General features: G+C 41.4%; 2 protein-coding genes across 2 annotated transcripts; both read right to left on the bottom strand.

The window, feature by feature from the left end:
- Positions 1–1,252: 1,252 nt before the first annotated feature.
- si:ch73-196l6.5 (riboflavin transporter 2) lies at positions 1,253–10,224 on the bottom strand. Its single transcript, XM_061896946.1, has 4 exons — positions 7,609–10,224; positions 3,701–4,719; positions 3,511–3,634; positions 1,253–1,804 (listed from the first exon to the last, which is right to left on the bottom strand). The coding sequence occupies exons 2-4, from the start codon at positions 4,702–4,704 to the stop codon at positions 1,595–1,597; spliced, it is 1,338 nt and encodes a 445-aa protein (XP_061752930.1). The 5' UTR covers positions 4,705–4,719; positions 7,609–10,224; the 3' UTR covers positions 1,253–1,594.
- Positions 10,225–10,324: 100 nt separating this feature from the next.
- Positions 10,325–21,848, bottom strand: LOC133550860 (solute carrier family 52, riboflavin transporter, member 2-like). The gene is made up of 4 exons (XM_061896948.1): positions 21,567–21,848; positions 16,003–16,843; positions 15,810–15,933; positions 10,325–12,234 (listed from the first exon to the last, which is right to left on the bottom strand). The coding sequence occupies exons 1-4, from the start codon at positions 21,694–21,696 to the stop codon at positions 12,022–12,024; spliced, it is 1,308 nt and encodes a 435-aa protein (XP_061752932.1). The 5' UTR covers positions 21,697–21,848; the 3' UTR covers positions 10,325–12,021.
- Positions 21,849–23,433: the final 1,585 nt, after the last annotated feature.

The following is a 23,433-nucleotide window of genomic DNA, read 5'->3' as shown; positions in this document are numbered from 1 at the left end:
GGGGGCGGGGGGTAGGCGTGGTCGGGGGGGGCGGGGTGGGGCACGGTTAAGAGGGGAGGAGTATAATTCACCAATTTGAGTATTTCAAATATATATATATGTATATATGTATATATATATGAAATACTTGACTTTCAGTGAATTCTAGCTTTATATATATATATATATATAAATAAAATAAATACTTGAATTTCCGACAGCACCTGTCAAATACAGTTGTTCTACTAACTTTACTGTGCTAGCTGGTTACAAAAAAAAAAAAAAAACACTTACCTTCCACTATTTGAGTAACCTTTGTTCTGCCATTTGCGTACTGGCGAGCGATCTCCGAATGCGAGAACATATCCTTCACTGATTTGTTGTACACATCCATCCGCAAATGAGAACGGGATGTTGATTCCAGCTATCAGAATAGCCATCTTTGTCTCAGCATAAGTTACACCATCGGGTCTCCATTTTGCGAGGTGGCCCATAATACTTGGTTGTGAACGATTCTGCGCTGCGGACGCTTAGTGCGTCGCTGACCGTTCATGGCTGAGTATATCAGTTCGGCCATCGTGTTCGATGGAGAAGTCTGTTGTACAAAATTTACAGGCCACATACCCCTTCACCTTCGAACTCTCCTGGATAAACTGAAATTCTTGTTTCCAATCGTTCTGGAACTTGCAAGCGTATTTCTTCATTTTGCTCGTCAACGCTGTAATATATTGGGTTGGAGTCAATAACCAGGCCACGTGATGAAGTTACATCTTTACTGTGGGCTTCAGAACAGACTCCCTAATGCATATGTTCCTTGACTGCACTTAAATGTAGAATATATTTACATTTTATGCTATTCTATGTACAGTAGATGACAGTATTGTCCTGTTTAAGAGGGTCACAAGATTGCTGAGTCAGGTTCTCATGGAACTGAAGGAGGCGTGGCCTCCAGCTCCGCCTGAATTTCGGGAGAAAATTTGTCCCGGGAGGAATTTCGGGAGTCTCCCGGAAAATCCGGCAAGTATGATATATACATACATACACATACACATATATATACATATATACACACATATATATATACATATATAACACACACACATATACATACATATATATATATATAAATATATATATATATATATATATATATATATGTGTTTATATTTACATTTAATACAATTTCCCAACGCATATAGAAACGGGGTTTGTACATCCAACAACACCCGTGACGCGACATCTGACCTGTACACTGTAAACATGAGAATATACATTCAATGGTCATTGCATTTATTGTGCATTTTCCAGACATTGTAAGAAAAACAAAGGCAGCACTAAAGAGATCTTTATACAATAAGTTGTGTCGAATCACAATGAAGACTGATACAAGTATACAAGAATAATTTCTATACACAAGCAATGCAACTAAGATTTGAGATATTTACGAGATAAACAAGAGGTGTCACTAAGTAGTGGCACCTCTTGTTTATGTCATATATTACATTACATTCCAAAAAGGCACCCAAATCATTAGGTACACACGCTCATTCCAGCATGGAACAGCTGGGAAAATAAAAAGTTCCAAACTGACCTTCCTGCCAAGCGCCCGCCGGCTTCACGGACATCTAGTGTTGCACGGGTCGCCGGACGCGAACAAGCTGTGCACGCTCACCAGGGGGAACATGACCACCGCGCCCAGCAGGGAGCCCAGCTGCACCACGGCGCCGCACCACACCAGGGCGCTGTGGCCCTCGTCGCGCAGGATCACACCGATGATCACCTTGACGTAGGACAGCGCGAGAACGAAGACTATCCACGCCAGCACCTGTGGAGGGGCGGGAGGAGGGCGGCGGGTGACAAAATTCCATACAGTCGTCCCTGGCTATGTCACGCGGCTTCACTACGTCACTTTTTTTCTTACAAGTAGCATTATCACTGGAGGACGAAAGACAAAACATGCTGCACTTAACACCGTTAGAATATACAAAGCGTAGATAAAAACAGAGCTTCTAAATGTAAACAAGTGGGTAGGGTTATACAAATATTGACAGTAACGATACAGTCAATACTCCAGTGATTAAATCGATAGTTCTTACGAAAACAAAAACATTTTTTTGCGAATATTTTTGTTAGTATACAGGACTTTGGAACTTCAAATCAGAGCCAATAGTAGTTTTTGCTTATGTTTAGTGATTTTGCACCAATTAATTTATTTTACTCCAAATATTATAGATAATACAATTAAATACAAACAAATTGAATATCTAAATCAGGGGTGTCCAAACTTTATATATATATATATATATATATATATATATATATATATATATACATACACACACACGCATATATATATACACACATACATATATATTATATATGTATATATACATATATATGTATATACTCACAGGTATGTATGTATATATATATACACATACATACACACACACAAACATACATATATACACACATACATACATACATATATACACACACATATATATACACACATATTATATATACACAGATATACACACACATATATGTATATATATACACACACATATGTGTATATATATATATATATATATATATATATATATATATATATATATATATATGTATACACGCACATATGTATATATACATATACACTATATATACATACATATATACACACACACATATATAGTATATACACGTGTACATATATTTACACTTACATATACACACATATATACATATACATGCATATATATATACATATGAATATATATATATATATACATACACACACATATATAGTATATACACATACATAGTAGATACATGTGTACATATACAGTATATACATATGCATATGTATACACACACAGAGTATATAAACATTTATACACACACTCACATGAGTGTACATCTTGTATTAATAAAAAATATATAATTGTACATTGAGTATGTGAAAGTTTGACTCCTACTTAGTTTTTTCTTCTGTGACGACCTACTTAAAGTTTATCAAGCAGCTAAAATGTGCCAAACATGGCAAGTTTGAAAAGAGTGTTTTGCATTTTCCCATCATGCTTTGTAATGAATTTAAATGGGTAGGAATTTGAATTTCTTTATGGTATTTGGACGTTTGTTTTATAATATCCACAATGTTCAGTGAGTAAGTTGAGAGTTACATTTACGGAAGAAAAAAAATGTTTGCACCATGACTCGGGAAGGTTGTTTGCATTGTGTCGTAGAAGTTGACGCTGTGCTATCATTTCAAAACACTTTCAAGGTTCATTGAGCCGATTTACTCACATTGTCCACAAGATGGCAGCAAAAATGTAGCATTTAAAGACCGCCTGGTGTTTAAGATTAATTTGAAAGCACAGTAACCGTCGGTTCGAATATAGGAAAACAAAAACTTTACAGAAATAATTAATCAAATCTTTGGCATGCCACTCGATTGAGCCCGTACCACAGTCCTAGTTTTCCTACAAATTTTACACTGGCTCTGTTTTGATGTATTATTCCTCCACTCACCATGATGACTCCACCAGAGACGTCGTTCACCAGCAAAGGACACGGACTCAGAGCAGCCATGCTTATTATAAAGGCGCCCACGCCACTGCCCACAGACGTCAACGCTCCCATCAGCCATAAGGATCTGGTGATAAGGTTTATGTTAGGTCCAAAACAATCATACCCAGGTTCTGTTTGTATTCTTGCCGACCTTATCGGGAAGAACATGGCGATGAAGCAGGCCAGAGGGTTGGACACGGCCGCCAGGGTGGCAGACAAGTGGTAAGCTTTGTTCCCGTACGGCATGCACGAGTACGACTGGACCGAGGGCAGCACCACGTTAGTCAGAGCGTTGGTCCACCCCAGAATCACAAAGATGTAGAACACCTGCATCCAGCTGTACATCCCAGTGCCAAAACTGCTTCTGCAGGTCTGGCTTGAGGGTCGGTTTGGGTCCATCATGGACTTCCCCTCCACCCGCTTCCTCTCCTTTACACCGTTGGTGTACTGGCCTTTGAGTGTCTCTCTGGCCACCGCCGGGTGATGGTTCAAAAGCAGGAAGGCCAGCAGGCACACCACCATCATGGCGCTAACGAAGAAGAAGAACACCTCTGCTGAGAAGTTGGCCGGCTGGTGCTGAGCCAAGAGTTCAAATGTTGGAGAGGCATCGGTGGTGTTGACGGTCTGGTTCAGACTAAGAGGCTGAGTAGCGTTGACACAGTGCACCACACCCACGCCCTGGATGAGTGCCACCAGAGCTGGCAGCAGGCCGCTCACTCCCTCGCCGATGTAGTAGGTGGTGAGGTACTGAGACTTGAGTCGCATCATGTAGGGCAGAAAAGTCACAGAGGATGTGCAGTCGACGGTGGCGAGGAAAAAGGTGAGCGCGAGCAGAGCTACGCTGCGAGGAACACCCGCCACCACGACCGTCTCCTTCCAAAAGAAACCCAACAGCAGACTGGCCACAGTGCCCAGGGCGATGATGACGTAAATGACGGCCGCCTCGTTGAGGGCTCCCGGACGGAAGCGGTGCATCAGTGTGACGAACAGCGGCCCTACGTTGGCCATCTGGATGAGAATGGAAAGGTAAGACGGAAGGTACCAGCCCTCCGGAATGTGGGGGACGATCAGGGGCAGCTCCACCCACATGCCATTGATGGACACCCAGGAGCCAATGCCGAACAGGCACGACAGCAGGTGGGTGAGGACAGACATAATGTCGCTTGAACTCTACAAGAAAGGAGGTTCACAGTTTGAACAACTGAAACTAACGACTTACATCAGCAGGTATCATACACACTTAGCTTCAGACTACTATGCCGACAAACTAGTCTCGTACTTGGGCAGGTTTTCACGCGGCCTCAATCATCCATCCTTATTGAAGTTCCCTATAATTGTCTAACGAATAATTTCCAATGTCGAAAGAATTAAAAAATACGGGGCGCTAATGTGCTTACAGGTAGGTCAAACCAAAGAAACCCCAGCGCAGGGGTCACCAACGCGGTGCCCGCGGGCACCAGGTCGCCCGTAAGGACCAGATGAGTCGCCCGCTGGCCTGTTCTAAAAATAGCTCAAATGGCAGCACTTACCAGTGAGCTGTGTTGGATTTGGTTGTCTTTTTTAGAACAGGACCCTCTTCGTCTCCCAACAAATTGGGTGACATTGACCCTTCCTGGTGCACCACACTGAAAGATGGCTCCAAAATAGGCCCTTGGGCACGGGCTGACATTCTGGTATTGTGGGGAACACAGATTGTACATTTGAATCCCGGACGAGCCCCCAAATTGTTGCGTTCTGACCCGTTCTTCCTTCGGTCAACGCCCCCAGGTTCTTTTATGACACATAAGCTGGTTTTAAATCAATCAGAGACAGAGGTTGCTCATTTTGATATTTTATAACCAAAGCGCTTAGGGAGATCAATCTAGATACAACATTTCAAAGCCACGGTCCAAATTGATCTAATCCTAAAATGGCAGTTTCTCCCTCCTCACTCACTCTCACCCGCCCCTCTTCTTCTCCTCCCTACCTTGGACAGTTGAGATAACAGAATGTTATGTCTTCATTCCAACATTCCAAATTCAAGGTCTATGTAAAAGGCTCACACTTTAGCTGTTCTAAAATCTGACGAGGAAATAAAAAGACAACCAAATCCAACAGCTGCCTCTATTTTTTTAATTGTATTCATTTACTAGCAAGCTGGTCTCGTTTTGCTCGACATTTTTAACTCTAAGAGACAAAACTCCGATAGAATTTGAAAATCCAAGAAAATATATCAAAGACTTGGTCTTCACTTGTTTAAATAAATTCATTTATTTTTTGACTTTGCCTCTTATAACTTTCAGAAAGACAATTTTAGAGAAAAAAATACAACCTTAAAAATGATTTTAGGATTTTTAAACACATGTACCTTTTCACCTTTTAAATTCCTACCTCTTCTTTCCTGACAATTTAAATCAATGTTCAAGTATTTTTTTTTTTAATTGTAAAGAATAATAAATTCATTTTAATGTAATTCTTCCTTTTAGCTTCTGATTTTTCGACGAAGAATATTTGTGAAATATTTCTTCAAACTTATTATGATTAAAAATTCAAAAAAATTATTCTGGCAAATCTAGAAAATCTGAAGAATCAAATTTTAATCTTATTTCAAAGTATTTGGAATTTCTTTTAAAATGTTTGTTCTGAAAAATCTAGAAGAAATAATGATTTGTCTTTGTTAGAAATATAGCTTGGTCCAATTTGTTATATATTCGAACAAAGTGCAGATTGGATTTTAACTTATTTAAAACATGTCATCAAAAATATATATTTATTGTGAGAAATCATTAAGATGATCAGTGTTTCCACAAAGATACATATCATTAATTATTAATAGTTAAAGGTAAATTGAGCAATTTGGCTATTTCTGGCAATTTATATAAGTGTGTATCAAACTGGTAGCCCTTCGCATTAATCAGTACCCAAGAAGTAGCTCTTGCTTTCAAAAAAGTTGGTGACCCCTGCCCTCGCGGGAGTTCAACAGTGAACCCTTATGAATAATTTCTATAGAAATGGAAACTTGGAGATAAGGGACAGCAGACATGGTTCTAAATCGGCCCATCGACAATCAAACAGAAATCTATCGGTTTGAGGTAGCAGTGCTAAGCCCTCTTCCACTGTTCTACCCATGAACCTTTTTTGAAGCATTCAGCAATCACCTTATGAATAATTTCTATAGAAATGGAAACAAGGGACAGCAGACATGGTTCTAAATCGGCTCATCGACAATCAAACAGAAATCCATCGGTTTGAGGTAGCAGTGCTAAGCCCTCTTCCACTGTTCTACCCATGAACCTTTTTTGAAGCAATCAGCAATCACCTTATGAATAATTTCTGCAAGAGGAAATAAACCTACAGATAAGGGACAGCAGTACGGTTCAAAGACTTGGTTCTACGTCAATCAGACAATCAGACGACCGTCTGTTTAGAGCTAGCAGTTCTAACCACTCTTCTATTGTTCTACACTCTTTTTTTTTAAAGCATCTTACATTGGCCTTCCGAATGATCATTTACACATGGCCTGCTCTGGTCCAAAGCCTGGTTCTTGGTCATTTAGACCCAGAGGGTGAGATGAGGGGAAAACAATGTAAAAGATGACAGCCTGAGATTAATGTGTCACCGCCAGGAAGCATTTCGATGCCAACTTTTGTAGATGTTCATAGTACAGTTAATATTTACTTCTCAACAGACTGTGCAAAGACCAGTTTGGTGACGATTCCCCCGACATTTTAGGTGCAAGGTATAACGCCTTGGTGTTAATGGTGTAAAACCGACGCTATAAGTTGAGAAAACATCCGACTGAGTGGTTTGTTTGTTGACTTGAGAAAAGCTTTACAGGACTTGAGAGGATCAAACTTGCCCACGGCGGACTTCAGACATTCCTGCCTCCCTGCCGACTTCATCAGCACGACTCCAGGCTTTTACTCTACTAAGATGACCGCAAAGTTCTCTAACCAGCACCAGCAACATCCGCCAAACCAAAACCGATGCCTACAGAACCATTTCCATTTCTGACCAGTAAACATCGAGTCAAGTCACGTTTATAAAAGCCAAAAAGGTAAAGGATCCAGGTATACTCACATGCTCTCCGATGGGGTCTTTGGAGTTCTGCGCGACTGCAGCCCAAAGTCCGGGATTAGACCCTCCTCGCCGATAGTGGGCGTGCAAACGTGCAGCCAACTGTGACACGTGCTTGTCTGACTGACTACATGGTCTCAATCTTCAATACAAAAAAAAAAATAAAGACTGACTGTGCGAGACCCTCAGGGCGCATCACATGTTGTGGTCTGCCACCGCCTTGCCGTCAGGTGTTTTCTGTTTTTTTTTTCCCGACTGGGGCTCATTTAGTTTTTCTCCTGGACTTTTTAACCCAACACACAGTCACTAGGTACAGCTGCACAGTGTGTATTTTGTTTATTATTGAGAATATGAACATCTTCTTGAGAACCACATTATCTTTGGTCTCTGGTCAGGGTTGGAAAATTTGGGGTTCAAAATAATTATGCAAAAATTAATGTTTTCGTATTATCATGTAATGATGCTCCAAAACATACATATGGTTTTCCATACCAAAATGCATCCATTTATTATTATTCTTCTTGTCCAGATTTTGGCACGCTCTACCTTCCACATTTTTCATCCGGTTCAAACCGTTCCAAATTCAAACTGTTCAGCCCATTCGGGAACCGCGGGCTCTCTCTTGACAAATTACAAAAATTTCCAGATCTCCCAGAATTCCAGGTTTTCCGGGACATTTTTCTCATACAGAATGAATTGGCCAAAGTTTTCAAACTTTCACCATTGCCACATTTTTCAACCTTTTCAAAACCATTCCACCTTCAACAAATTCCACCATCCTGGAAATTCTAACTAACCTTTTTCCAAGTTCAAAGAAATTCCAGAATACCTGGTTTTCCAAAGCCTTATTTCCACCTATTTCTGGCGACTAATCCTTCCACATTTTTCAACCCACTTCAACCATTCCACCGTCAAAACATTCTTCTTAATCTGGACAAAAAAAACAAGTTGTTTTTTGAACTGGAACCAGGTTATTCAAAACCATTCCACCTTCAACAAATTCCACCATCCTGGAAATTCAAACTAACCTTTTTCCAAGTTCAAAGAAATTCCAGAATACCTGGTTTTCCAAAGCCTTATTTCCACCTATTTCTGGTGACTAATCCTTTCACATTTTTCAACCCACTTCAACCGTCCCACCATCAAAACATTCTTCTTAATCCGGACAAAAAAAACCCAGTTGTTTTTTTAACTGGAACCAGGTTTTCTCGAAGTTCCAAGAATTCCATGATACCATTTCTCAATTCAAAAGTCTGCGGGCTATAGAGCGTTTTCTATTGGGGCTCCAGTACTCTGGGATGCCCTCCCGATAACAGTTACCTCAGTTGAAGCATTTAAGTCCCATCTAAAAACTCATTTGCATACGCTAGCCTTTAAATAGACCCCCTTTTTAGACCAGTTGATCTGCCATTTATTTTATTTTCTGCCCCCCTTTCCCTTGTGGAAGGGGGGACACAGGTCCGGTGGCCATGGATGAAGTGCTGGCTGTCCAGAGTCGGGACCCGGGGTGGACCGCTCGCCTTTGCATCGGTTGGGGACATCTCTGCGCTGCTGACCCGTCATCACTCGGGATTGTCTCCTGCTGGCCCCACTATGGACTGGACTCTTACTATTATGTTAGATCCACTATGGACTGGACTTTCATTATGCAAGACCCACTCGACATCCATTGCATCCGGCCTCCCCTAGAGGGGTTGGGGGTCACCAACATCTGGAGCCCTCTCCAAGGTTTCTCATAGTCATTCACATTGACATCCCACAGGGTTGAGTTTTTCCTTGCCCTTATGTGTGATCTGAACCGAGGATGTCGTTGTGGCTTGTGCAGCCCTTTGAGACACTGGCGATTTAGGGCTATATGAATAAACATTGACAGATTGATTGAATTCAACATGTTACTTTTACAACACTTCACGACCGATTTTAAAAATTCCACCATTTCAACTCGTTCAAGTATTTTACCATTTTCAAAAAAACTCCAGATGTTCCCAAAATTCCCTTAAATCCTTTCCTACGTCAACATTTCTTGTCCGATTTAAACAATTCTAACACCAACCAATTCAGCTCATTCATTCTCCTAATCATTTGCCCAAAAAAAAAAAAAAATCCCGCTTTTTCCCAAAATTCCAAGAAGTTTCCATTGAAATGAACAGGACATTTTTCCCAAGTTGCACAAATCCCACATTTTTCAACGTATTTGAACCATTCCAACGTCAACACATTCCTCTTATCCTGGACACTTTTTCCACCTCAGATACCGATTTTGGTAGCCGATACGATCGATGGTGTGGAATGTTGGAAAAGGTTTGATGGAGTGAACATTATTTGACCTACCTGTATATTAAACACTAAACTTATGCCGTTGTGGAGTGGTAATTGTTTTTTTTTCGGCAACAGCTAGTGGCCACAAAACTTCATTAAGTCAAGCTCACGATGCAGTGCTTTGACTGATGCGGACACGTTTGTTACTGGATACTTTAGTAGTAATATGCAACTACGATTCTTTGATACATGTTCATATTGACAGATGTGCAGTTTTACACTGCAATATTGGTCAATGGACACTTAAAAACACTACCATTTTGACAGAAAATATATATGTAAAGTAAACTTTAAATTAATCTAATAATGCAACATAATATTATATTATCTATGCCAATTTTTGGGGTTGAACTAAAAATAAATATCTAAATATCTGCTTGACTTACGATTACTAAGCAGGTTATTCAGGATGCTTTATTATTGTCAATTATTTAACATGTACAAGACATAAAAGAACTGAAATGACATTTTGGACACAGTCCCACTAAGAGCAGACATACGTTACATGGAGACAAGAACAGGACCGCCACTCACGGCGCTCCTTAAAGAAGATGGGGGGAAAAGGTGATATTGGGGGAAAAAAAACTAAAATAGAAGCTCAGTTGGCAGAAAAAAATTTCAAAAAAGGAGACCGTAGTCAGACCAACGTGGTCTGTAAATGACACAAGGCAAGGACAACTGCACCTACTTGGCACTAAACCTGCACAAAATGGTTCTTCTCAGGCTCCTCCGTTTACATTTTTATATTTTCTTACACTTTAAGAAGCCTTTCTTACATATCCAGAGCTTATTTTTAAGTGTTCAATGTGATTTTACTATTTTATTTATTTTTTAAATCATGTTTACTTTTTCTAAATGACTTATAGAGGAAATACCGTATTTCCTTGAATTGGCGCCGGGTATATAGTATGCGCCTGTCTAGAATTACTGCCGGGTCAAACTCGTTTCGCAAAATATTATTTTTATTAGCGCATGCCTAGAATTTCCGCTGGGTCAAACTCATTTCGCCAAAAAATTAGCATATGCCTAGAATTTCTGCCGGGTCGAACTCGTCACTTCACCTGTCATCATTTTCAAAATGGAGGAGGCTGATTTCAATCATTTGAAATCGCATAAAGGGAAGAAGATTAAGAGCTATTCAGTAGGATTTAAGGTCCAAGCTATTGAGTATGCTAAAAAGAACAGTAAGCAGCCGTGTTTTATTAATATACCGTAGCTGCGTGTGTCAAATATGAGTCATTAAATGGCTCCCGCCTCCTGGTGGTAGAGGGCGCTAGTGATCCTTCTTGCGACTACTCGGCTGCAGAAGATGTGACAACAAGCAGCAAGAGTATTTTTACACATCTAAAACAAAACAGTTTCTTAAACTGGACTTTCAATCAAAGCAGGAGGTAATAAAAGAAGATCTCCATCGAGACAGAGAGACTTTTAAAACTGAAGAAAGATAAGGAAGACTTCCATAAACAATGCTTTTGATCAGAAGGAGCTGCAGATGGACTTCATTTATAAGGAAAGGTAAGACCATAATAACGTTGTTTTTTTTAATTAAATGGGCGTTTTCAATGATGGTATCCTTACATCACACTCAAATTTATAAGCGCAAGCCTAAATTTACCGCATGCCTTTGGTAAGCGCCGGAGTGAGAAGAGGTTTTAAAATAATTAGCGCCCTGGCGGCAATTCAAGGAAATACGGTAGTGTACATTTGCACAAGTAAACACGTTGCAGGACGGCTTGTATCGGACGATATCACACATTCTATCACACTTGTTTTTTTTTAATGATATCGGACCGACATCCATTATCAGCATCTAATTGTGGTTTATTTAAGTGTGCACGCGTCAATTCACAGCTGTTCACATCAATACAAGTGCAGATTGTATTTTGATGAGTGAGGAAGATTGATTCCCTGAGTAAAAAAACAAAAAAACAAAAAAAACATCACATGGACCGGTTGGTTCTCGTGGTTGTACGGCATGTTACAGCCCCTCGGTCGGCGTGGAACCGACACAATGCTCTCATTGTTTTTTCTGTAGCGCTTCTGGACCCGCACCAATAAACATCGGAGCCTTTTAAAAAAAAAATAAAAAACAAGGTCTTATCTGGGGCAGTTGTCCACGCAGTCCTGTGAGCGGGTGAAGAGAGCGTAGACGTTGACCAGCGGGAACATGGCCAGGGCGCCCAGCAGGGAGCCCGCCTGGATGGAGATGCCGCACCACAGCAGGGCGGCGTGACCCGCCTCATGCAGCAGAGTGCCGATCACCACCTTCAGGTAGGAGAAGAGGCCCGTGAAGACGATCCAGGAGATCACCTGGAGGACACACGGACACACACACACACATATTCGCTTTGAAACAATGTATCGGCTTCATGCTTGTGCTCCTTCCACTGCTACAGTAGCTGGCATTGAGAAGATCACGTGTCATGGCAACATGTGGTGTCCACAACATCTCAGTCCCCTGGGAAACAAACCTTACATACACAAAAACAACAGGATTAAGTCTGGGGGGAAAAAATGCATTAAACGCCTACTGAAACGCACTACTACCGACCACGCAGTCCGATCTTAACATTGCAACACATGCCAATAAGGCCTTTTTAGTTTACTTACCATATTTTCCGCGCTATAAGCCGCACCTAAAAACCAAACATTTTCTCAAAAGGTGACAGTGCGGCTTATAACCCGGTGCGCCTTATATATGTATTAATATAAATATTTATTTTCATAGAGTTTAAGTTTCGCAACTACGGTAAACAGCCGCCATCTTTTTCCCCCGTAGAAGAGGAAGCGCTTCTTCTTCTACGGTACGCAACCGCCAAGGTAAGCGCCCGCCCACCTGGAAAGAGGAAGCGCTTCTTCTTCTACGGTACGCAACCGCCAAGGTAAGCACCCGCCCCCGTAGAAGAAGAAGCGCGCGGCAAATCCGATTCATTTCATTTGTGTGTCTCTGTAAAGACGACCACAAAATGGCACCTACTAAAAGACACCCGTACAACGCAGAATTCAAACTCAAGGAAATAAGTCACGCAGAACAACACGGAAATAGAGCAGCAGCGAGAGAATTGAACATAAATGAATCAATGGTGCTCAGGTGGAGGAAGCAACAAGATGACCTGCGCCAAGTAAAGAAGACAACACAGAGTTTGAGGGAACAAAGCAAGATGGCAACAGTTGGAGGACAAACTCGAGCAGAGAGCAGCAAGCAGAAGTGTCAGTACCATCACTATTCCAATGAAGGCAACAGCGCCAGCAAGCGAACTTCACTTGGATGATTTTAAAGGTGGTGCTTCCGGTTCATGAAAAGACGCAATCTCTCCATCCGCACACGGACTACTATTTCACAGCAACTGCCAAAAGACTTTCAAGAAAAGCGGTCTACTTTCAACGCATATTGTAAAAACAAGATAGCTGATAAAAGATCCGGCCAGGAAGGCAGGATTCATGGAACTGCCGGACAGCAACAGCGACACTGACTCTGATGACTTCGACGAGACGGAGCCCGCCATTTTGGATGCCGTATTCGCCCAATTTTTTAATTCAGACACCGAAGAAGAAAAATTCGAGGGATTTATGGATGAGGAATAACTTCTGAAGGTGAGCTGTAAATGTTTATTTTGTGTGCTGTGACATTAATGTTCGAGCAAAGTTGAGTTACTGATGTTGCTATTGCTCTGCAATATTTTGAGTGTTACTATTGTTGTGATTGCACATTCGCACACTGGTTTGTATTATTAAAGTTTGACTGACCTATCTGACTGTTTTTTTGACGTTCCCTTTAGCGCAGCGTGGGCGCGGCTTATGACCCGGTGCGGCTTATAGGTTTACAAAGTTTTTAAATATGCCATTCATTGAAGGTGCGGCTTATAACGCGGAAAATACGGTAATTGCAATTTCAAATTTCGCGCAAAGTATCCTGTTGAAAACGTCGGTATGATGACGTGTGCGCGTGACGTCTCGGATTGTAGCGGACATTTTCTTCCAGCCCGATCCAAGCTATAAGTAGTCTGCTTCAATCGCATAATTACACAGTATTCTGGACATCTGTGTGGCTGAATCTTTTGCAATTTTTTCAATGAATAATGGAGACGTCAAAAAAAAAAAAAAATGAAGAAAGATGTAGGTGGGAAGCGGTGTATTGCAGCTGTCTTTAGCAACACAAACACAGCCGGTGTTTCCTTGTTTACGGGGCGGCATAGCTCAGTTGGTAGAGCGGCCGTGCCAGCAACTTGAGGGTTGCAGGTTCGATTCCCGCTTCTGTCATCCTAGTCACTGCCGTTGTGTCCTTGGGCAAGACACTTTACCCACCTGCTCCCAGTACCACCCACACTGGTTTAAATGTAACTTAGATATTGGGTTTCACTATGTAAAATCGCTTTGAGTCACTAGAGAAAAGCGCGATATAAATATAATTCACTTCACGTAAGGTGAAGCCTTACTATGGAACAGAGCGGTCAAGCGAACACGGTTCCCTACCACATGTCAACCGGCAGGTTTCGGTGGGAAAATGGTGGTGACAAGTCGGCTCTTACCAAAGACATGAGCGGAGAGCTTGCATCGTTCCTCCTATACATGTCAAAGAAGCAGCTGCGGACTCTCTTGCCTCCTCCCACTGGCTGCCCCCGACCGTCAGATGCTTCCACCGTGGAAGAGGGGGGAAAAAAAATCTCAGCCCGGCTCAACGGCTGCCTTCGCCTCGTCGAGAAACGTGGCTTCCCTCGGAGACACTGGCGGTCACCACACCCCTCCAACTTTCAGGTTGTACAGGTGCCACCATGTAATCTCACTAAAACACTAGTAACACAATAAGCAGATAAGGGATTTTCCAAAATTATCCTAGTAAATGTGTCTAATAACATCTGAATTGCTCTGCCGTCTAGTCTTTTTTTTTCTTCTAGTCCTTAACTCTCACTTTCCTCATCCACAAATTTTTTCATCCTCGCTCAAATTAATGGGGAAATCATTGCTTTCTCGGCCCGAATCGCTCTCGCTGCTGGTGGCCATGATTGTAAACAATGTTCAGATGTGAGGAGCTCCACAACCCGTGACGTCACGCGCACATCGTCTGCTACTTCCGGAACAGGCAAGGCTTTTTTATTAGCGACCAAAAGTTGCAAACTTTATCGTGGATGTTCTCTACTAAATCCCTTCAGCAAAAATATGGCAATATCAAGTATGACACATAAAATGGACCTGCTATCCCCGTTTAAATAAGAACATCTCATTTCAGTAGGCCTTTAACTTAACTACGGACGGCAAGGAGACAGAAGGACACTTTTACTTCAGGTTGAAAGCACTAAATGGAAGGACGCAGGCAAACTCGTCCAAAAGATGGCGCCTTAGTACAATCAATAACACACCTTTTCGGAGTATTTGCTTGTTCTTTTTAAAAAAAAACTGTTTGCATTATGGCCGTCAGTGAAGAAAAGTGCATAAATAAGCTGCTTCGTTTTATGTGCCGCAGGGTTCGTTCATCCATCCAGCTTCAACCGCTTATACAGATAATCGGGTCACGGGCACAACAGCTCCAGCAGAGACCCCAGGACTTCCCTCTCCAGAGCAACATTAGCCACTTCCTCCTGGAGAACCCCGAAGCGTTCCCAGGCCAGAGAGGAGAGATGTAATCCCCCCATCTGGTCCTCGGCCTGCCGCAGGGTCTCCTCTTAGTGGGACGTGCAACGAGGACCTCCCTATGGAGAGGCTGGTGAGGCATCCGCAAGAGATGCCCGAACCACCTAAGCTGGCTCATTTGCAAGAGTCTACTCTGAGTCTCTTTCAGGTGACGAACTTCTCACCCTATCTCCAAAGGAGATGCCAGCCACCCTTCTGAGGAAATTCATGAAACCGCTGGGTTCAAAGTGGAAGAAAAAAGGATTTCCAGTACTCACCACCAACGCCATCCCAGCAGAGTTCCCCTGCAGTGGGGGACATGGACTGAGGACGGCCAAAGCCATGAGGTACGCCGCAAAGACCCCGCCGGCCAAAGACAAGAGACCCAGACCTGCCGAAGACCTGGAAGACCAAAGACCAAGGCTTAGATGGCAGCGCACACTATGTGTTACGATGTGCCGAGCGTTTCACCTCAGGATAACAAACATGGCCACGAAGCAGGCCAGAGGGTTGGCGATGTTTCCAAGAACCACGGAGAGGTGGTAGGTCATGGCGCCGTACGGCAAGCAGGAGAAGCTCTGGACGGAGGGCAGCACCCCGTTGGTGAGGGCGTTGGAGACGGCCAGCAGCGCCAACAGGTAGATGTTGTGCACGGTCCAAAAGGTCTGAGCGGGAGCAGAGTTCTCCAGCTGCGCCAGCTCATCGGACGCCTGCGACCCGCCGTTGCTCAGCGGGTCAGTCTCGTCCACGTTCTTAACCGCAGGGGCCGCGGCGTGGTCTTGTTGCGAAGGCACCGGACGGCGCGTCAGAGCCAGGAAGCTCAGCGCTGAAATGCACAACATGACAAACAAGAACCAGAAGAAGTTCTGCGCCGGGAAATGCTCCTTGAGGTAGTCCGGCCGCACGGTGCCGTTGACGCTGCGACACTCCAGCTTGCCCACGCCCTGCCCCAGAGCCACCACGCACGGGAACAGAGCGCTCAGGCCCTGTCCGATGAAGAAGGTCCGGATGTACTGTGGCGGGTAGCGGAACATGAACGGCAAGAAGGTGACGTTGGACGTGCAGCAGACCAGAGACAGCACGAAGGTGAAGAAGAAGAAGGGCACGGACCTCTCCTGCCCGGCCACCGCCACCTTGTGCCACCAGAAGATAGCCAGCAAGGCGGACGCCACCACCGCCAGCCCCTGGATGAAGTGGATGACCAGGCGCTCGTTGAGGCGGCCCGGCGCGCAGTGGTGGGTGATGGTCACCGCCACCGGACCCAGGTTGCCGAAGGCTATCAGGACTGAGAGATAGGCCGGCAAATTCCAGCCTGCAGAGACAAGAAGAGTACATCTGAATACCTCAACTTGAGAGGGTTTGGAGTTAGGAGCGGTCTCCACTATTAGTGAACATACATTTAACCCCCTAAGGAGGGCAAAATACGGCTCTTTAACATTTTCAATCCGGCCCGCCGGAAGTTCTTCATTATTTTTTGTAAGACCTTTAACATCAAAACTGTTCAGTGCTGTTTTTAAATGGTCTTGAATTATAGAAAGTATTTCAATGGTTGAAATCTGGAGTTATTACGGCAATCTACGTCACTGCAGCTCAGACCAGGAACAAAGCACAGTGGGCGGGGCTTGTTTTCAGGGCAGCCACCCCTGAACGCGTGTGTCAGGAACAGATGCAAAAGCAGATTTTGTACAACAAATGTCTACATAAAAGTGATAATATGTCATATTACAGGTGTTTATTACACTGACTCTATCGGACTTTGTGACTTTTGGTATTGGTGTTCCTGAAAAAAAGGGACACCAACACACATACTGTACAGCAGATTTGTACAACAAAGTTTTGCATAAAAGTGATAATATGTCATATTGCAGGTGTTTATTACACTAAGTTAATATTCAATGTTTTATTGATCATAGTTAGTATGGTAAATCCCACTGTATTTATTTCCATGTACATTTCCGGTGTCCCGTTCGGTGAAAAACTGTAAAATTCCATTCCGTTTTTTTTTTATTTTAAGGAGGTCTGTCATAACGTTTTTAAAATTCTATCGGACTTTGTGACTTTTGGTATTGGTGTTCCTGAAAAAAAGGGACACCAACACACATACTGTACAGCAGATTTGTACAACAAAGTTCTGCATAAAAGTGATAATATGTCATATTGCAGGTGTTTATTACACTAAGTTAATATTCTATGTTTTATTGATCATAGTTAGTATGGTAAATCCCACTGTATTTATTTCCATGTACATTTCGGGTGTCCCGTTCGGTGAAAAACTGTAAAATTCCATTCCGTTTTTTTTTTTATTTTAAGGAGGTCTGTCATAACGTTTTTAAAATTCTATCGGACTTTGTGACTTTTGGTATTGGTGTTCCTGAAAAAAAGGGACACCAACACACATAATGTACAGCCGATTTGTACAACAAAGTTCTGCATAAAAGTGATAATATGTCATATTGCAGGTGTTTATTACACTAAGTTAATATTCTATGTTTTATTGTTCATAGTTAGTATTGTAAATCCCACTTTATTTACTTTCATGTACATTTCGGGTGTCCCGTTCGGTGAAAAACTGTAAAATTCCATTCCGTTTTTTTGTTTTTTTTTAAGGAGGTCTGTCATAACGTTTTTAAAATTCTATCAGACTTTGTGACTTTTGGTATTGGTGTTCCTGAAAAAAAGGGACACCAACACACATACTGTACAGCAGATTTGTACAACAAAGTTCTGCATAAAAGTGATAATATATCATATTGCAGGTGTTTATTACACTAAGTTAATATTCAATGTTTTATTGTTCATACTTAGTATTTTAAATCCCACTTTAATTATTTTCATGTACATTTCGGGTGTTTCGTTCGGTGAAAAACTGTAAAATTCCATTCCGTTTTTTTTTTTTTTTAAGGAGGTCTGTCATAACGTTTTTAAAATTCTATCGGACTTTGTGACTTTTGGTATTGGTGTTCCTGAAAAAAAGGGACACCAACACACATTCTGTACAGCAGATTTGTACAACAAAGTTCTGCATAAAAGTGATAATAAATCATATTGTAGGTTTCTACTAAACTTAGTTATTATTCAGAGTTTTATTGTTCATAGTTAGTATTGTAAATCCCATTTTATTTATTTTCATGTACATTTCGGGTGTCCCGTTCGGTGAAAAACTGTAAAATTCCATTCTGCTTTTTTTTTTTTAGGTGATATGTCATAATGTTTTTAGAACTCTATCGGACCTTGTGACTTTTGGTATTGGTGTTCCTGAAAAAAAAGGGACCCAAACTCACATACCGTACAGCAGATTTGTACAACAAACGTCTGCATAAATGTGATAATATATCATATTGTCGGTGTTTATTACACTTCGCATTCATATTTTGCTGTTTGTTACATTTTTGTTGTGTTTTACTTGATTGTAAAGTATACACAACTATGGAGGAGGTGATCCAGGAAGTAAAAGATGTTCATATGTTGTTAATATTCAGTGTTTTATTGTTCATAGGTAATATTGTAAATCCCACTTTATTTATTTTCATGTACATTTTGGGTGTCCCGTTGAGTAAAAAACTGTAAAATTCCATTCCGTTTTTTTTTTTTAGGAGGTCCGTCATAACGTCTTTTGTGTCTCTTGTTAACATTACGTATACGTACGGTTGCATTTGAACAACTGTATTGTTGATATTTGTTACAATAATTATTTATATATTATCACACAACTTTAGTATGCTTAAAGTCTGTTGCTTTAGTTATTAGCTATTGTGCTAAAGTTAGACTTTTTCTAATCTATGTAAGGACAAAACTTCTTGTCTGAGGTGGATGTTATCTTTGTTTTAGCCCGCTAACAGCCAAGGACTTCAAGGACCTCAATGAAGATAAGATGACAACACGCAGACGAAGCGGGGACAAGGCGAAATCACAAGGCTCCAGCACATTCCGTCACGTACTGTGCGTCCTGGACCTGCTTTGCATAATATATGTGACCCCTCCTTTTAGAGGCGGCCTCAATGATGTTGACTATGGAACTCTGAATAAAAAAAGGGACGCGGGAGCTGAACCTTAGAGCGTAGGGCGAGACTGTGACTAAGTGTTCATCGCCATGCATTCTCCTCATGAGCTAAATTGAACTCTGTCTCTGCTTGGTTCCTTGCTTCTTGTCTAATTAATAGATGTCATCTGTGTTTGAACCTGACAATAATAGAGGTAAATTACTGGTATCATTCATTATCAATAGCCCCATTTCTATTTGTATATGTATCGCTCCCTTTGTAGAGTGAAAATGCTCATTTCTGTATTATTATTTATTTCACCAAGTGCTATCACTTTTGCCATCATATTTGTCCATACCGGATTTCCTTGAATTGCCACAGGGCATATAGTATGCCCCTGCCTTGAATTAGTGCCAGGTCAAACTCGCTTCGCAAAATAATAAGCACATACTTAGTATTACCGCCTGGTCAAACTTGTGACGTCACGAGTGACACTTCCCCTGTCATCATTTTCAAAACGGAGGAGGCTGATTTCAATACCGGTAATTTGAAATCGCAAAAAGGGATGAAGATTAAGAGCTATTCAGTAGGATTTAAGGTCCAAGCTTACATCACACTCAAGTTTTTGTTGCATGCCTTTGGTAAGTGCCGGAGTGAGAAGAGGTTTTAAAATAATTAGTGCATGGTTACTTTTACCGCATGCCTTTGGTAAGTGCAGGAGTGAGAAGAGGTTTTAAATTACTTAGCGTGTGGCGGAAATTCAAGGAAATACGGTATATAGATATATCTATTAAAGGTAAATTGAGCAAATTGGCTATGTCTGGCAATTTATCTAAAGGGGAACATTATCACCAGACCTATGTAAGCGTCAATATATACCTTGATGTTGCAGAAAAAGGACCATATATTTTTTTAACCAATTTCCGAACTCTAAATGGGTGAATTTTTGTTGATGTTGTTGACTTATGTGCTAATCAGACATATTTGGTCGCGGCGTGACTGCCAGCTAATCGATGCTAACATGCTATTTAGGCTATAGATGTATGTACATTTGAAACTATTACGTTTCCTTCCACCCACATTTAATGCGAAACAAACACTTACCAATGGACGGATTTAAGTTGCTCCAGTGTCACAAGATGCGAAAGTCCTGATCGTTTGGTCCGCACATTTTACCGGCGATGCTAACGCAGCTATTCGGCCATGCTATGGTTATGAATAGCGTCAATAGCTATTCGCTCAATAGCTTCAGTTTCTTCTTCAATACTTTCATACTCCAACCAACCATCTGTTGAATCGCTTAAGCCGCTGAAATCGGAGTCTGAATCCGAGCTGATGTCGCTATATCTTGCTGCGCTATTTGCCATTGTTTGTTTGTATTGGCAGCACTGTGTGACGTCACAGGAAAATGAACAGTGGCTTCGAAAGAGCGAAAATAAGGCACTTTAAAGCTTTTTTTAGGGATATTCCGTGACTGGTAAAATTTTGAAAAAAACTTCATAAAATACAACAAGCCACTGGGAACTGATTTTTTATTGTTTTTAACCCTTTAGAAATTGTGATAATGTTCCCCTTTAAGCGTGTATCAAACTGGTAGCCCTTCGCATTAATCAGTACCCAAGAAGTAGCTCTTGCTTTCAAAAAGGTTGGTGACCCCTGATCTACATATTTAAAAGTTGAATAATAATGAAAATAAAAATACTGAATAATGACACATTTTTTATTTATTTTTTTTGGACCAAAACCCTTTGGGGTCCCCGGAATCATAAGTGAGTGGAGGCCTAAATGTATATTTTTTATACATATATTGTATTGGTTTTTAAAATACAAATTATGAAAATGGCCCCCGCTTGCTCTGATTTATATGGCCCCCGCTTGCTCTGATTTTTCAGTGTGCGGCCCATAGTGGAAAAAGTTTGGACACCCCTGCGCTAGCTAATGCTAACTAGCTAGGAAGCTAGGTTAAGCTGAAAATTAATAAACTGGAGTTAAAATTGGGAACCGTGACGAGCGGGGTCGGTGTCGGGGTGAAAAGGCCGAGAGGAGGCCGCTGACCTTCGGGCAGGTCCCTGACGATCACCGGGAGCTGGACCCACAAACTGTTGACGGAAATCCAGGATCCCATGGCGAAGAGCGCCGTCAGGCAGTGGCTCACCGCCGTGCTGCTCCACCAGCTGCCCGCCATGACGCCGACAGGACGCGGGGAAGGAGCGAGCGTGTCCGGGGGTCAAGTTGGACCAATAAAACACCAAAAAGCAAACTTTGTCTCACCACGCCGCTTCGAACGTGACGAACGGAAGCTATTTGACTGGGGTCCCGCCCCTTTTGTGATGCATTCAATTCCACGTCGTAAAACGCAAACTCCGTGGATGCGTCGCTCTTCCTTCCGCGTTTGCGTTGAGAAATATTTATTATTACTTTTAAGTTATTCAAATGGGGGAGTGTACGTTCTATTGATTTTTTTCTGTGCCTACGTATTGCACCTGTGCTTAATATAACACCGACCTGAAGTAGTTGCGACGCTCGTTTTAATGAGAACCGCGAAGGCACCACAATTGGATAGAAAGTGTAGGTTCGTTTTATGCACTGTTACGACTACTGAGGGCGGCGTGTTAAAGATGGGATTTTAACACAGGCCTGGCCAATTATTTTGAATCAGGGGCCAGATTTAGAGAAAAAAATGTGTCTTTATATTCATGTACATTTTGGGTTTTCCGTTCAGTAAAAAAAATGTGAAATTCATAACTTTTTTAGAACTCTATCAGACTTTGTGACTTTTGGTATAAGTGTTCCTGAAAAAAAAAAGGACCCAAAACTCACATACTGTGCAGCAGATTTGTACAGATAAACATGTATATATCATTTATACACACATACACATTATTTTGACTCGGGGGGCCAAATTTAGAGAAAAAAAATGTGATGTGTCTGGGGGCCGGTTTATTTATCTTTAGGAAAACTAACACAAACTATATGAAATCATATGAAAACGACCGTTTTCATATGAGTTGGGAAATTGTGTTAGATGTAAATATAAACGGAATACAATGATTTGCAAATCCTTTTCAACCCATATTCAGTTGAATATGCTACAAAGACAACATATTTGATGGCACTCCTGGTCACACAGTCCCATATATATATATATATATATATATATATATATATATATATATATATATATATATATATATATATATATATTCCCATTGTTTTTATTCTTTTTGTAATATTTCTCTATTTTGTTTCCTTTTAAACCTCCATTATTTACTTTTTTATTTAAGTTGATCTCAACTCTGTACACTGCTGCTGGAATTTTAATTTTCCTGAAGGAACTCTCCTGAAGGAATCAATAAAGTACTATCTATCTATCTGTATATATACATATATATATATAGACATGCACCTGGGGATAGGTTGATTGGCAACACTAAAATTGGCCCTAGTGTGTGAATGTGAGTGTGAATGTTGTCTGTCTATCTGTGTTGGCCCTGCGATGAGGTAGCGACTTGTCCAGGGTGTACCCCGCCTTCCGCCCGATTGTAGCTGAGATAGGCGCCAGCGCCCCCCGCGACCCCGAAAGGGCATAAGCGGTAGAAAATGGATGGATGGATGGATATATATATATATATATATACATATATATTGAAATGATTTACCCGGCAACCCCATAACATACCAGGATGGATGGATATATATACATAACTATATACACATCGATATATTTATTTATACCCACACTGAAAAATATATTTGTGTATGTATGTCTATAAATATATGTGTATATATAAGTTTTGTGTATGTATCTAAGATTTTTTGTTAAAATAAAGCCAATAATGCAAATCTTTTCTAGTGCCCTTTATTTAGAAAAGTACCGAAAAGTATCAAAATAATATTGGTATCAGGACAACACTAGTCTCTA

The sequence above is a fragment of the Nerophis ophidion genome, linkage group LG04 (assembly GCF_033978795.1).
Source record: "Nerophis ophidion isolate RoL-2023_Sa linkage group LG04, RoL_Noph_v1.0, whole genome shotgun sequence".
NCBI lineage: Eukaryota > Metazoa > Chordata > Actinopteri > Syngnathiformes > Syngnathidae > Nerophis > Nerophis ophidion.
Note: the sequence above shows the minus strand (reverse complement) of the source record. Positions and strands in the feature narration are given on the sequence as shown.

Bases quoted from the DNA above. Each gene is read 5' to 3' on its own strand.
- si:ch73-196l6.5 (XM_061896946.1), bottom strand. From the start codon at position 4,704: ATGTCTGTCCTCACCCACCTGCTGTCGTGCCTGTTCGGCATTGGCTCC. The intron at 3,635-3,700 runs GTCGGCAAGAAT...CCTTATCACCAG, and splicing joins GCCATGTTCTTCCCGATAAG to ATCCTTATGGCTGATGGGAG. The intron at 1,805-3,510 runs GTGAGTGGAGGA...GCCCCTCCACAG, and splicing joins TCTCTGGTGGAGTCATCATG to GTGCTGGCGTGGATAGTCTT.
- LOC133550860 (XM_061896948.1), bottom strand. From the start codon at position 21,696: ATGGCGGGCAGCTGGTGGAGCAGCACGGCGGTGAGCCACTGCCTGACG. The intron at 15,934-16,002 runs GTGAAACGCTCG...TTGGTCTTCCAG, and splicing joins GCCATGTTTGTTATCCTGAG to GTCTTCGGCAGGTCTGGGTC. The intron at 12,235-15,809 runs GTGAGTACTGGA...TGTGTCCTCCAG, and splicing joins CTGCTGGGATGGCGTTGGTG to GTGATCTCCTGGATCGTCTT.